General features: G+C 36.4%; 1 protein-coding gene across 3 annotated transcripts in view; it reads left to right on the forward strand.

The window, feature by feature from the left end:
• The window catches only part of CCSER1 (coiled-coil serine rich protein 1), a 998177-nt gene that overhangs the window by 555209 nt on the left and 427490 nt on the right, over positions 1 to 15478 (forward strand). For 2 of the 3 annotated variants that reach the window (XM_058193884.1, XM_058193883.1), the window contains exon 9: positions 4898 to 4975. In XM_058193884.1, coding sequence (XP_058049867.1) covers positions 4898 to 4975 — 78 coding nt within the window. Of the gene's footprint in view, positions 1 to 4897; positions 4976 to 11478; positions 11801 to 15478 lie in introns of those variants that run through there. The other variant, XM_058193885.1, reaches the window with a different exon arrangement.

Raw genomic sequence — 15478 nt, forward strand, 5'->3', positions numbered from 1 at the left:
GTGTGTGTGTTTGTAGGTTTTCATGGGTATAGGTATATAGGTCTTGGCATTTTCGGGTCTTTTCCCGTGTAAGGTTGAGAGTGACTTGGCAACGTTTCGACGAGGTCTCACTCATCATCTTCAGGTTGGTGTCTTCGGCTTTGTGCTTCTCGAGCTTTGTGCTTCTCGATCATCTTTGACCTGAAAATGCCAAGACCTACATAAATATGTATATATATTAAGGTTTAAAAAAAATATAAGACAGGGTCTTATTTTCATGGAAACACTATATATATATATATATATACATACATGTAGGTCTTTGGTTATTCGGGTTTTCTCCCGCGTAAAATTGGAAGTGTCTTGGCGACGTTTGACGAGGTCTCACTCATCATCTTCAGGTTGGTGTCTTGACTTTGTGCTTCTCGAGCTTTGTGCTTCTCGATCATCTTTGACCTGAAAATGCCAAGACCTACATAAATATGTATATATATTAAGGTTTAAAAAAAATATAAGACAGGGTCTTATTTTCAGGGAAACACACACACACACACACACACACACATACACACACACACAGAGTTGTATTTAAAGCTTCTTTTGCAACGGATGGAAGGAAAATTGCCCAGTCTTATATTCCTAATAACTGGACAGCAGATAACAAATATTTTTTGTCAGTGATTAGATAAGGAAGTCTATTGAAAGTCCATTGTTCATAAACTTGTAGTTTTTAAGCAAGGTAGCTATTCTCTGTTCTACCAGAACTCTAAAGCCACCTAAGACAATTGTCTTGCAGTCTCCTTGCAGGGAGCACTTGTGGGGGATCTCCAGTCCTCTCGTGTCCAATCTTCAGATTCCTATCCTATCATTTTTTAAAAACAATTCACAGGAACAGCACCTTCCCATGGGAAGGATTCTTATTATTAATTTCAAAAACTTATTTTAAATCCACCTGGACCCTTCATCCATTTGTAATTTTCTAACATCAATATTCTAATCACTTTTGCTGCACATTATGTATGTATGTTTGTATATATGTATGTATGTATGTATGTATATGTGTGTGTGCGGTTTTTTTATTTTATTTATTTATTTATTCGATTTTTATACCGCCCTTCTCCCGAAGGACTCAGGGCGGTGTACAGCCAAAAATAAAAACAAACAATACAATATACAATTTAAAATACAAATTAAAAAACTTATTTTATAATTGGCCTAAAAAACTTTAAAATATATAAAACTAAAACCCCATTAAAATTAATAATAGATAATTTAAAATCAATAAAATTTAAGCCAGCCCCGCGCGAATGAAAAGATGTGTCTTCAGTTCGCGGCGGAAGGTCCGAAGGTCAGGTATTTGGCGTAAACCCGGGGGAAGCTCGTTCCAGAGTGTGGGAGCCCCCACAGAGAAGGACCTCCCCCGGGGGGCCGCCAGCCGACATTGCTTGGCGGACGGCACCCTGAGAAGTCCCTCTCTGTGAGAGCGTACAGGTCGGTGGGTTTGTGTGTGTGTGTGTGTGTGTGTGTGTGTGTGTGTGTGTGTGTGTGTGTGTGTGTTTGTAGGTTTTCATGGGTATAGGTATATAGGTCTTGGCATTTTCGGGTCTTTTCCCGTGTAAGGTTGAGAGTGACTTGGCAACGTTTCGACGAGGTCTCACTCATCATCTTCAGGTTGGTGTCTTCGGCTTTGTGCTTCTCGAGCTTTGTGCTTCTCGTTCATCTTTGGCCTGAAAATGCCAAGACCTACATAAATATGTTTATATATTAAGGTTTAAAAAATATAAGACAGGGTCTTATTTTCATGGAAACACTATATATATATATATGTATGTGTGTGTGTGTGTGTTTGCGTAGGTTTTCACGGGTATAGGTATATAAGTCTTGGCATTTTCGGGTCTTTTCCCGTGTAAGGTTGAGAGTGACTTCGCAACGTTTCGACGAGGTCTCACTCATCATCTTCAGGCTGGTGTCTTCGGCTTCGTGCTTCTCGAGCTTCGTGCTTCTCGAGCATCTTTGACCTGAAAATGGCAAGACCTACATAAATATGTATATATATTAAGGTTTAAAAAAAATATAAGACAGGGTCTTATTTTCAGGGAAACACAACACACACACACACACACAAACACACACACACACACAGAGTCAACTTGTATTTAAAGCTTCTTTTGCAACGGATGGAAGGAAAATTGCCCAGTCTTATATAACTTGTTGATCCAAAGATTCCTAATAACTGGACAGCAGATAACAAATATTTTTTTGTCAGTGATTAGATAAGGAAGTCTATTGAAAGTCCATGTTCATAAACTTGTAGTTTTTAGCAAGGTAGCTATACTCTGTTCTTCCAGAACTCTAAAGCCACCTAAGATCATTGTCTTGCAGTCTCCTTGCAGGGAGTACTTGTGGGGGATCTCCAGTCCTCTCCCTGTCTGGGAGGGATATGAAGAGCCAGTCTCCTCACCAGCTGTTTATTCTGCTGCATTTGTTGGCTATCCTCTCAGCCATTTATTTCCTGGAAGTCCGTTTAGAAATGTTATGATGATGATCATTCAAATGTATAATTAAATCTGTAGTAGAATGCAAATTTTATGGAGTAAAACATAAATTAGTAAATTAACATAGAGACAGAATGCAAGAGATTTATAAATGGGCATATGCAAATAACTAAAAAGAAAATAATTCATGTATCTCTCAGTAATGTGTCAGTAAAACTTAGGTGCTTAATGAATTTTATAATTAAGTTTAAGAGAAAAAACATTTAAAGCTGAAATAGAAGAAAGTATGCAGTAAGTGATGGTATGTAAATCATTTTTGGGGGATCTTTTCTCCTGGTTTTTAATTCACAAACAATTGTCTTTCGTAATTTTAATTCAGTTTTGTTTTCCCTTGGGTAAACAAATGGAACAAAGAATCCATACGTAGTTTGGTGCACGTAAAACTCTATTAGCATCTGCAAAGATCATGTGGATGTTTACAAAGTATTTTTACTGTTTTCATATTTTATTGATTTTTAAACAAACAAACAAAAACAAATACAAATACAAAAATACAAAAAATAAGTTGTGCAAGACTGTGACCATTTACATGGCAAATCACTACAAAATTCTTATACTCTATACATTTTACTTCATCTAATTCTACTTTGTCTGAGTCTTTTTATTTTTCTGTTTTCAATCCATTTGTACCATTTCTCCCATGATACATAATACTCCAAGTCTGTCATTCCTTTCAATTCCAGTGTCAGTTTGTCCATTTCAATGCAGTCAAAGATTTTTTTAATTATTAAATCATCGGTGGGCATCTTTGCATTCTTCCAACATTGTGCAAAGGCCAATCTTGCCAAAGTTGTTATATGTAAAATGATATGTCTTGTCTTCTTATCATAAGTCTTTTTCATTATCCCCAGAAGGAACAATTTTGGTGTATACTCCAGTTGAACGCCGGTTATTTCCTGCAACCAATTTTTTTATTCTTTTCCAATATTTTTTCGATTCTGAACTCAGCCACCATGAGTGATAGAAGGTACACTGCTTTTGTCCGCATTTCCAACAATTTGGGGTTAAGTTTGGATAGATTTTTTTTTTAGCCTCGTGGTGCGACCAGAACAATCTGGAACTGAACACACTCAAAACCGTAGAAATGGTGGTAGATTTTAGGAGAAACCCTTCCATACTTCCACCTCTCACAATTCTAGACAACACAGTATCAACAGTAGAAACATTCAAATTTCTAGGTTCTACCATATTGCAAGATCTAAAATGGACAGCCAACATCAAAAACGTCATCAAAAAAGCACAACGAAGAATGTTCTTTCTGCGCCAACTCAGAAAGCTCAAACTGCCCAAGGAGCTGCTGATTCAGTTCTACAGAGGAATTATTTAGTCTGTCATCTGCACCTCTATAACTGTCTGCTTTGGTTCTGCAACCCAACAAGACAGACACAGACTTCAGAGGATTATTAGAACTGCAGAAAAAACAATGGCTACCAACCTGCCTTCCATTGAGGACCTGTATACTGCACAAATCTAAATGAGGGCTGTGAAAACATTTACAGATCTCTCACATCCTGGACATAAACTGTTTCAACTCCTACCCTCAAAATGACGCTATAGAGCACTGCACCCCAGAACAACTAGACACAAGAACAGTTTTTTCCCGAATGCTCTGTTAAAAAAATATTTCCCTCAACACTGTCAAACTATTTACTATTTTATTTATTTATTTATTTATTTATTTATTTATTTATTTATTTATTTATTTATGTACTAAATATGTACTAAATATGTATTACTATTAATCTTCTCATTGTTCCCATCACCCATTTCCTTCCACTTATGACTGTAACTTTGTTGCTTGTATCCTTACGATTTATACTGATATTGATCGTTTCCTGATTGCTTATTTGTAGCCTATGACTATCATTAAGTGTTGTATCATTAAGTGTTAAATTTGTACCCTATGACCATCATTAAGTGTAAGTGTTGTACCTTGACGAAGGTATATTTTCTTTTATGTGCACTGAGAGCATATGCACCAAGACAAATTCCTTGTGTGTCCAATCACACTTGGCCAATAAAAATTCTATTCTATTCTATTTTTGCCAATCTTGAGGGAGTAAAAAGTATTTTTAACTCTTACATTATTTTTCTAGAAAATTGTCCTTTGTGACACTCTATGGTGACTTTCTCTTAACATTGACAATTTATGATTTATGACCTTACCATCTACCTAAAACTAGCAAAATAATATCAAGAGAGTACATTTTCTCTTGAAAATACTCACTTCTTTCCTCGTAGTTGTTGCTACGTGGGATATTTTCCCCTTGGGATAGAGGAGGGGCCTTAGGTTACTTTGAGAATGTTAAGAAAATCAATTCAGCATGACTGACCAGGAATATATATCTTATTTTTCTCCACAGGAAAAAGCTCGGCATTTACAGAGTGTGCTTGTCTCTCAAGTAGATAAATCCACACAGACTGAAGTTGTAGGCCACGATGTAAGTAACTGCACTTTACAGGGATTTTTCTCATTTATCTCCTGAATTAATATTTAAATGTCTACCTGACTTGTTTTTTTCCTTGCCCCTTCTGTGCTTGTGCATTATTGTAAAACTGGGCCACCTCATTCATCTTTTACTCTTAAATGATTCCTAAATACCTTCTGCTGGAAAAAAAAAACTGTCTCTGTCTGCTGGCACACTATGCTTCCGTAATTACATGTTTTATCAACAGTCTTCTTCCATTCTCTAAATATTCCTCTGAGGTGAACATGAGAAAATTTACCAGCTGAATTTGAAATCTTTCTATATACATGTGCGTTGGCTTGCTTGTCAATAACCGGATGAATCTATTATGCTTGTAATCATCAGAAATTCAAATCTATTTCTTTTCTCAGTCTTGTTTTTACAAAGGAAAGCCTTCAGAAATTAGTTAAGAGTTTTAAAGTCATATTTTAATCATTGGATCTCAGTGGGGAATATTGTTGGTAATTTAACCGAAAATTAGTTGTTTTTCCCCGGTGAGAGTATGAACTCTCTATTAAGAAAATGTTCATGTAGATGGAACAGTTAAAAAGAGTTTTTGGTTTCTCCTTGCTTTAGAATCTGCCTTCAAAGAGTATCGGTAATCAAGGTTTGGAGAGAAAACCTAAAAGGGAATTATTGTTTACTTAAAGAGCATCCTGTTGTTATCTTTTGCTTTTTAGTCTCCTCAGTCTAAAGTAAATGTCTGACCTTTGATGTCAGCTCTGTCTTTCATGTGGATTGCTGTCTTCTGTTTACTTGTAAGGAATTTCTCTTTTTCACATTTTGGAGTGAATTGCATGGAATGGCTATGTACGGATTGGTGGGATTTTTTGTTTGTTTGTTTTTATGGGGATTTTTTGTGTATACTGTTCATGGGTCTAATTGAAAAGGAAACTTATAGGAGGTGCCATTACTGAGATAGTGGTTGATTCCCCCCCCTCATCAGTTTAAGATAACTATTTTGCATTTATTATCCATTTTATATATTCTGTGGATTCAATGTGTTGCTTTCCTCGTGTTTTCCTAAATCATCCATTAATTTAAATAAAACATCCAGTTTTGTAGGGATTTTTCAGCTGCAAGTTAGGTTCTCTGATTAACCAAATCGACACAAAAGTTTCAAATCACCAAATGGGCCTATTTAAGTTACTATGACTTTTTCTGTTATTCAGAATTGGCACAATTTCTTTTTCTTCATTTTTTTTTAAATGTGCCAGATGTACTTTAAGAAATGTTGTGGCTTAGAACTAGTTTTTATTCATTTGGAAAAGGTTGCCTGTTAAGCAGCTTATATAAGATATGCTGGCCCACAGAATTTTATTGTCCAGTTGAAAACAATGGATGTTTAAAATAATGATGTCTTGAAGATTTCGCTAACATGTGCTTTTAAAGTTTCATACACTAACATGAAACACAGTAGAGTTTTGTTATTTTCAGAAAGCTTTGAACAGATTCTTCCTTTAAAGAATGAATTTGCAAGGTTGATTTTTTTCAGCTTTTGTTCACCCTGAATTCAGACGTCATTTTGGTTTCTTATCAACATACAGGTTTCCCCCCCCACCCCACTGATTATATTCCATTTTACTCCCTACAAGAAAGAGATGACTTCAAGGGTACCATAGACATCAGAGAAAGAAAACCTCTAAAGAAGCTAGATGTGGATAATTTAGGATATGTACATTTAAAGCTTAGAACCAAGTTAGTTTTTTTAAAAATATATATTTGTGTTCCAAGACTGAAAGACATATTGAAATATTCATTACAATATTTGTATACAATATTTTATATTGTATATAAAAGTTTGATCACTTTCCTAAAATCTGCATTATTAGAACTTTTACCCCACCCTAACCCCAAGTGGCTGCAAATGTTGGTAATCTCGGTATTTCCCAGCCAGGCTCATTTGCACCCAGCCTAAAAATAATATTAATAATAATCTAGGCTACAAGATCTGATAAAGAATGGTATAATTCAAATGAAGAAACTATTTTAACATAGTAAAGCTGAGGAGGAAATAAGAAAGGGCTTTATGTTTATCCAAATTCTAATACCACAAAAAATGACTTTAATCACTCAAATCTTTGTGTTTATTCAGTAGCTATATATAAACATGAAAAGCAAAGCTGATTTCTTCAACTAGAAGTGTCAGTTTAACTTTCTTGTCCTTGCTTTATTTTTTATTTTTTTCCAGAGATTGCTTCAATAGAGAGATCTAGGTTTTATTTCTTTTTTGGTCACTTGATTTATTAAAACATGGAGAATAGGAAAACCATTGGGTTTCACTGCATTGGACGGTGAAAATGCATGAACTCATGGAGTAAATCTTACTTTGAGGCTTTCAGAGGGAACAGATGTGGGAAGTCTGTTGTGCTTTTCTCATATCCATTTGTTTTCCTACTTCTACAGCTATGAAATTTTCACTTCACAACATGATGGAATATTTTGCTCTTATCTGTTGAAGTATTTGCTCTCAGTTGTTACATGTGTTGCAGGGATTATTATTTTTTTTAGATGGTTTAAGATGCATACTCAGTTTGACTTTGTCCATTATGAACCACAAGAGTCAAATGTGTGTGGTAGACATGTGAGGGAAAGAAATAAGTGGTAATAAATAGTAAATAGTTTCTGATAAAGCCACTTACAGTTGTTGCTGGTATTCTTGGAAGCTTGGTGGGTGAATTTGGGTTACTCACTATCACATAAACCCAATCTACTCCATATGGGGGGGGGCTTGGGGAGAAAATGAGAGAAAAAACTGTGTGCACTCTTTTTAGCTCCTGGAGGAAAAAATGCAAATAAATCTAATCAGGAAAAATTAGAACAAGCAAAGAATACTGGTTTGCTTCCGTGTCCCGGCCAAATTCTCTGACAATTAAAGGATAGCTTTTCAATGCTTTGTGCAACCATATGTGCATACACTGGGAACATCTGAGTTTTTAAACCTATAAATGAAATTCTAAAACCGTCAAAAGTGTCTTTTTGCAGCCGAGCTCTAATTAACACACGCATTAGCACAGTTGTCACTGCTGTGCTTTCTGTCTGCTAATTTTACTAAGTATTCCAAAATAGCTACTATTAGCAGGAGTCAACAACATGGCATCTGAAAAATGGCTCCTCTAATCCTACAGATGTGCATTGACTTAAGATTTACAGTTTTAACAATAAAGAGGAAAAACATGGTTGAATTTCTCTCTTTTTTCTTTCTTTCTTTTTAACATGATTCGCAGTTATAAAACAGCTCTTCTATAAATATAAGACTTGTGGAAAGATTCATAGGCAAGAGCTGCCTATGATGGTTTCTCAAGATAGCCTGATGATCTCCTTTGGCTTAATATTCATAAAAGCCACAATATGTCTTCAAGCCAATAGGAAACCCTGTTCGTTGGACCCTTGAAATTGGAATTCCATAGCCTAAACACTATATGCCCCCTTCACTTATTTTGTCTGCAATTCCAGTCATCTTATCTGCTAGTAAACATGGCAGCAAGCAGGCAATATATTCTTGTAGACTCTGCAGCATAAATCTCTTAAAGCTAATGAGCTGTTCAACATAATGTACAGTTCAGCTCTTTTTTTCCTTCTTTCCCTGATGCCTGTAGCACATTTTCACAGCAAATTTTAAAGTTTAGATGAACTGATACACAGCATTCCCTAGTGGTTCCCTAAAACTGACTGGAATATTTTGCCCTTCTCATCTGCTGGTCAAGGAACAAAGTGTACTCTGATTCTCTTACTTGTTTCTCAGAGTAACCATCTAGATGTCTCTGGTATATTCCTAAAAGAGAGGTGGGGATTTGGTGAGAAAGAGAGAGAGAGAGAGAGAGAGAGAGAGAGAGAGAGAGAGAGAGAGAGAGAGAGAGAGATTGTACAGACAAGAATTTTAAAGGGAGTGGGAGCAACTACTTTCTTTAAAGCAAAGTTTTAAACTTTGACCTCTTGGAGTAAGAATCATCATGTTTTCCCCATTACACTGAGAAAGAGATAATAAGAGAGTGAGTACACAGTATATCCTGAGTACAAAAGTATAAAAATCTCTTCTTATTACTGTAAATGGTACATTTGTTTTACTCATATATTTATAGTTTCCAAATTTTTGGAGCAGTATCTCTTTCAAAACTGCTTTTCCATTTTTAAGCCATATTGTTCTTTCAGATGTTGCTAAGTTCACTGAATGAACTTGTCCAAGCTAGTTCAACAAACACACAGGCAACCCACCCTTCAGTGCCTCTCTTCCTCAAACCATTTTAGCAATATGGATATAATACTAATAATGAATATTAACCCGGTAATAATGTGGCAAGTCCATATAATGCTTATATTTCTTCTATGATTTTATTCTCCAGCCTAGTGAAATTGACAGCTGAGTTATTTCTAAGCATTTTCTAAGATGTCCAACAAGCATTAAAAATATTTTATGGTCTTAGCCTTAACTTGATATCTTAAAAACATGCTTAATATTTATTGATTTATGACTATATAGTTTTCCAACACTTTATTCTAAAATTCTTGCAAATAATCCATATCCACCTTAAAATATTATTTAATTTCTACTAAAACATACTGTACATTTATAATAACCCAAAACACATTTCATATCCAAGGCAATTAAGGTTAATTAGAATTTCCTAGTGCATCTAGACTAAATTTGATATCAAGAGATATTTTAACCTTTCATAATGCCCTGCCCGTTCCCAAATATCTCTTGCAGCCTTTCATGCTAAAAATACTAAATAATTAGAATTAAAAGAGAAATCAAATTTCTGCCGTGATATTGGAAGGGTCATCTAATAATTTTTACATTGGGTCTGTAATGGTTATTGGACTTGATCACTTGGGATCTGTACAGGAATAGAGGTAAAATTATTATATGGTCAATGAAAAACATGGTGGTCAAAAAGTTAAACTGACCCATCATCACATCACAAACAATACCTAAAGAAGTTCCGAGTTTCTCTTTTCCATAGAAGCCTTCTTAAGTTCCATAGAAACCTATTGTAGTAAGATTCATTTTTAAAACAGTTATCTATCCTTTATTGGGATTTTTAATCATTATATTTTAGAACTAATGGCTTTTGATAAACGTGTCCTCAATGAATTTATCCAATCCCTCCTTTAAGCCATATCAGTTAATGGCTGTTATCATCTCTTGTGGCCACAAATTTCACAGGTTAGTTACATGCTGTGTTAAGAAGTGCTTCCTTTGTTTTGAATTATGTCCGGGCCTGTTTGAATGGACAGCTCCTTATGCTCATATTTCACTTTCTCTATGTTCTATACATCTTGATTATTTCTTCCTCAACTATCTTGTTTTCTGAACTTTTTGTCTCAAATTTCTGTGTCTTTCCACATAGGAATACAGTTGCAACATTCTCATTAATTTGGATGCCCTCTTTGCACTTTTCCCTATTCTGTCTATAATTATGTAAATGTGATTACTAAAAAACTACACAAGATGTAAGGGGTGCCCCTGATAATAGCCATTACAGTCACTGTTAATTCCTTTGGCTATTCTGGATATATATTTTTCCCTTCTTCCAGTTAATCATTGTTTTGTTTCAATATTTAAAGCATATTGCCATCTCAAAATGCATAGCAGGTGGATACACTCACCGTGTTCATATTTATATGTCAGTTATATTTCTTCTGGTTCATAGATGTGTTTGACAATAAACATGAAAGCATCCTTCCTTTTTTTCCTTCCTTCCTTCCTTCCTTCCTTCCTTCCTTCCTTCCTTCTCTCCCTCCCTCCCTCCCTCCCTCCCTCCCTCCTTCCTTCCTTCTGTCTGTCCTTCCTTCCTTCCTTCCTTCCTTCCTTCCTTCCTTCCTTCCTTCCTCCCTCCGTCCCTCTTATATTGTGTTTTTACAAGGATACATTCATGCTGTACTATTTCCATTCATTAGAATGCCATCATGCAACCTGATTGCAAGGCAGACAGATCTACCTACATCGAAAATGGGGTTGTTCCCATTTTCACAGTCAATTAGTAAATCTGAGGCAACAATTAGATTCTCACTGGACAATTCCTGCTAGGTATTCTGTTAGCTGTTAGCAACTCATTTGAAGTATCCAAAACATGTATGTTGAATACAATCAAATTTTCTTTGCATTAGTTAAGAGATTGAATTCCGAGCATAGGTAATTTACTATTTGTTAATTAACATTCATTAATTCATTTTCCCACTCTATATTTGATTATCCCCTTGCTCTTTCTATCTTTCAATATGGGAGACCTCTTTTTTGGCATACTGATAGCGTTTTAGATGCCATTTTGATTACTATAGCACAATCCTACATATTTTAATTATTATTTAAGTATTTATTGCTACAATTTCTTTTAAAAAATCAAATATTTTTAATGTAACCTTCTTAAATTACAAAGGATTGGTAACACAAATGTTCTTTTATGTCTGTTGTCAATGATACATGGACCTTAATATTTGAGAGTTCATTTGACATTCTCTTCTTCTTTTTTAAGGCCCTGTGGAATTCTTCATGTACTGACGGTTCAGTTTACAAACGTATCAGCATCTCATTGGTACCAACATTTTAACTGAATAAAATAAGCTTGGATACAAGCTACATAGACCATTAATTTAATTCTCTCTTATTTGCCTGTGCAAAAAAGAACCTGCGTTGGCTTCATCTATTTAATGACATCTCTGAGGGGCACAGGGAAAAATCCTTCTTTAGCAACAATCACAAAATACTCTACCCTATTCCCTCAACTGCATTAAGCAATAATTGATCAATGATGACCAAATTTTGCAGAATTGAAATAAAATACAATTGTACTTCTATTACTTGTGTACATTTTATTTAACCTTTGGGGCAAGAATATTAGAGCTAGTTTTATGACCACGGTTTCTATAAGGGTGGGATGATATAACTGCCTTGGACAGTAATGTGATGCAAGAGAAATTGTGACATGCAAGAACTGATGCTAGGTATATTTATTCTTTCAAGATTGAATGTTAGATCAAGCAGGGACATCTAGGGGTAACAAAATAGCTTGCATAAGAACTAACATTCTGGATCCTTCAAATTTAAGAGTAATCATACAGCCAAATGTATTGTTGCTGGTGCAAGCATAATAAATAAATAACAAACAAACAAGCAGATAAATAATTCAATGTTAATCATATATAAAAACTTTATCCATGATAACCTTTAATGACCTGCCAAACAACTGGAGGAAGTTGTCTGCGGTTTTCCTTCCTCCCCAGCAAGTTGCTACAATATGGCGGCCAAATGTCGATTTTGCTTTGTTTATTGTTTTGCATACATAAATACAGAAATATTGAGGCCTGATCAAAACTGGATCTTCAAAGTGCAGGAAATCAGCAGTCCAGGCAGTTCAGATGAACATAGGTTTATTGCATGCTAAAGCTCTCCAGAAGAATCTGAACTGCTAATGGTCAAAGCAAATTGGTGGTAGATTAAAGACTGAGCCCTCTCTTGGGCTCAGCCTGGTCATCTCCTACAGAGTCAGATGATTCCTTCCTTTAGTCCTTTTTATCCACGGCCAAAGACATGCTGTTGAAACAATTCTACTTTGTGATCATTTTTGTGACCTCACTACACATCTGGAAATGAGATAGGTATCCATTGGTAACCTTTGGTGTGGATTTGAATGATATTGAATGATACTCAGAATTTTGTTTTTGTTTAATTTTGTCTGATTCTCAGAGATTGCCTGGACAAGTCCCAACACTTTTCTTGGCAAAGTTTTTCAGAAGTGATTTACTATCCCCTTCTTCCTAGAGCTGAAAGAGTATGACTGGACCAAGGTCAGCAGCTTGCTTCATGCCTAAGGTGTGATTAGAATTCATGACCTTCTAGGTTCTATCCTGATTCCTTAATCACTACACTAACCATAGTTTGGGTAAATTAAATTACACAAGTGATTTTTATTTTCTTTTTATGACCTTGTAATTCATATATCAGAGTGGAGTTGGGATGACTGGGTGGAACTGAGTGTTTACTGGCTGGATGCCCTTCCTGATGCCTATGTGGAGTTCTCAGCAGATGTTTTCTGTTTGTGTCTGGATAGAGAAGCATCTGTTGCTGCCTAGGATTGAACTCTCAATCTTCCAAGTTGCCAACACATTCTACTTTAAGTTTCAGCTGAGGTCTAAAGTTCAGGTATTCTTTTAACACCATCTGGTAGATGTTTCAAGAACTATTAAACTATTTAAAAAACACATGGAAGGAAAAACCGAAGGCATAAATTTCAAGGAGAAGAAGAAGGAAGAAACCTTTAGATTTGTTTTTAAAAAGACACATTCTGAATTAAATACATTCCATGTTATGTTAACATATAAACATTGTTCTCTAATTACAGTAATAGATGATAATACAAAGAAGAAAATTCTTTCTCCTCATCATTTTAGAACAGCTATATTTGAGAGCCTGCAGATCAAAATTATCCACCAAATGGTGCCGCACAATCATCCAATTGCCAAAAGATAATATTGGACAAAAATGATTCTGTGGTATGAAATTTAACAACCCATTCAGGAGGATTCTGTACTTTCTTTTTCTCTTTGTTTTCCTAATACAATTCTAATAGGACTAATTGAGGACAAGAAATAAGAAACATGTAAGGCCATGTTTTCGAAGTGTGGGTTATGGCCTTCGGAGTAGTTGTGAGACGATCGATGGAGAAGCGACAGAGCGAATCTTCCTTGCCAGTCCTTTCTGGGCAGGCTTGATATATAAATATGCTGAATGTAAAAGGATTGAACAGTTCCAGAATCTTAGCTGGAGTATTCCCCCCCACACACACACTTTTAAAATGTTAACATCTTGGTTATCATTATGAATACATGAGTAGTGTATTGCATAAACTCCCAAGGTAGCTTAAGAGGCATATTTTCAGTCTGAACCCCAAATCGAAATGTTTAATCTTGAGATAATAATGTGACGATGTATTTAATAAATTCATGTTCTTTAACCTCTCACTAAACCTCTGTGAAAGCACGAATTAGTAAGTCATAATTCAAGTTCTTAGTCAGACAAATCTTCTAAAGGTTTATATCCCTCCTAGTTATTTTAAGGGAATTAGCTGCAGACAATTTGGTGTGTGAAATGTCACTGTGACCCTTTCAAAGCTTGATTTTGGGTCTGTGGGTGTCTGTGTTACCTCAAGTATAACTCTATCCTTATGGGGACAGTTGCTTACAGGGAAAATGAATCAGAAATGAAGGCGAATATATGTGTCCCAACAGATCATTGCAGGATCCAGTCTGGATTGGTCACCAGAACCAGAGATTTAATCTTCCAAGTCCATCCTCAGGGAATTTCTCTCTAGCAGAGGGGATTCGCTCCAGCATGAGTCTGAAAACTCAGAAGTTTAAACCTCTGGTCCCAATGCCTGATGCAGATTGGATCCTGCAAGATGAACTACTTACTTTCTTATTGATTACAGCCAGCAGGGTGCTGTAGAAGGCTGTCCAGGCCAAAAACGGGGTGCAGCCACTCCACGTTTTCACTAGCAGAGGCACCACGGGCTGGTCCTTTGCTATTTCCAGGCCGGCCCTGCAGGCCAGATCTAAGCACCTTGCGGGCTGGATCCGGCCCATGGGCCTTGAGTTTGACACCCTTGCCCTAGGGTGAACATGATTTTCAGGCCCTCCATCCGCAGTTCCTATTGAACAATGGGGATTTTGCTTTGAATTATTTTCTTCTTTTTTGGGACAACCTTCCCCACCAAAATTCTCTGATGGTGGACATTTGACTCCCTGTGTCAATTAGATCCTGCATGGCAGTGGTTTTGATATTGAGTGCAGTTAGTTGCATCTCTGTTGTGGCCCGCCGGCAGCCAGCAGAGCTGGCAGTAGAGTCAGACAGCGAGGAGGTTGGGGAGCAACATGGGCCAGTCCTGGGGGTGGGGAAAACTCGGACGAGGGCTCTGCATCAGAGGCAAAGAGGGAGATAAACAGCAGCAAGGCAGAAGAACAGCTGGATCACATTCCCAGTGTGCACATGCTCAGAGCTGCCAGAAGACAAAAACAACTCAGAAAGCAGCATCGACTTGGGAGTAAAGCCACACCTTGAAGGTGATTGGCCCCTCCCATAAGAAACAAAAGAGGAGTGAACAGGGAGAATTGTTTTGCAGGAAACAATTCATTCATTCGGTAGTTTCAAGATTGGAAAGTTCTGTTCGTGACTCTAAGAGACTCTGCCAAGTTTTGCCTTACTCTGCATTTGGAAACAAGTTATGTTGCAGCTTGCCAAACGAGATAAGATGTGTTGATAAATATTCCTTTGAAAAACTGTTTGGACAAACCTTGCTATCTGTGAATGAAGGTAATTCACAGTTGTGTAAATAAAAGAGTTTTTGCGGGGACCAATTCCCGCTTCTTGCATTTTAAGGGAGCCTAGGTCAGAACCCATTTCCTTCATTGAGGGAACCACCTTTCTGGGTGTCTTCTGCCCAGACCTTCTCCAGATACTACAGTTTTGCAAAACACTCA

The sequence above is a fragment of the Ahaetulla prasina genome, chromosome 8, assembly GCF_028640845.1.
Source record: "Ahaetulla prasina isolate Xishuangbanna chromosome 8, ASM2864084v1, whole genome shotgun sequence".
Taxonomy (NCBI): Eukaryota; Metazoa; Chordata; class Lepidosauria; order Squamata; family Colubridae; genus Ahaetulla; species Ahaetulla prasina.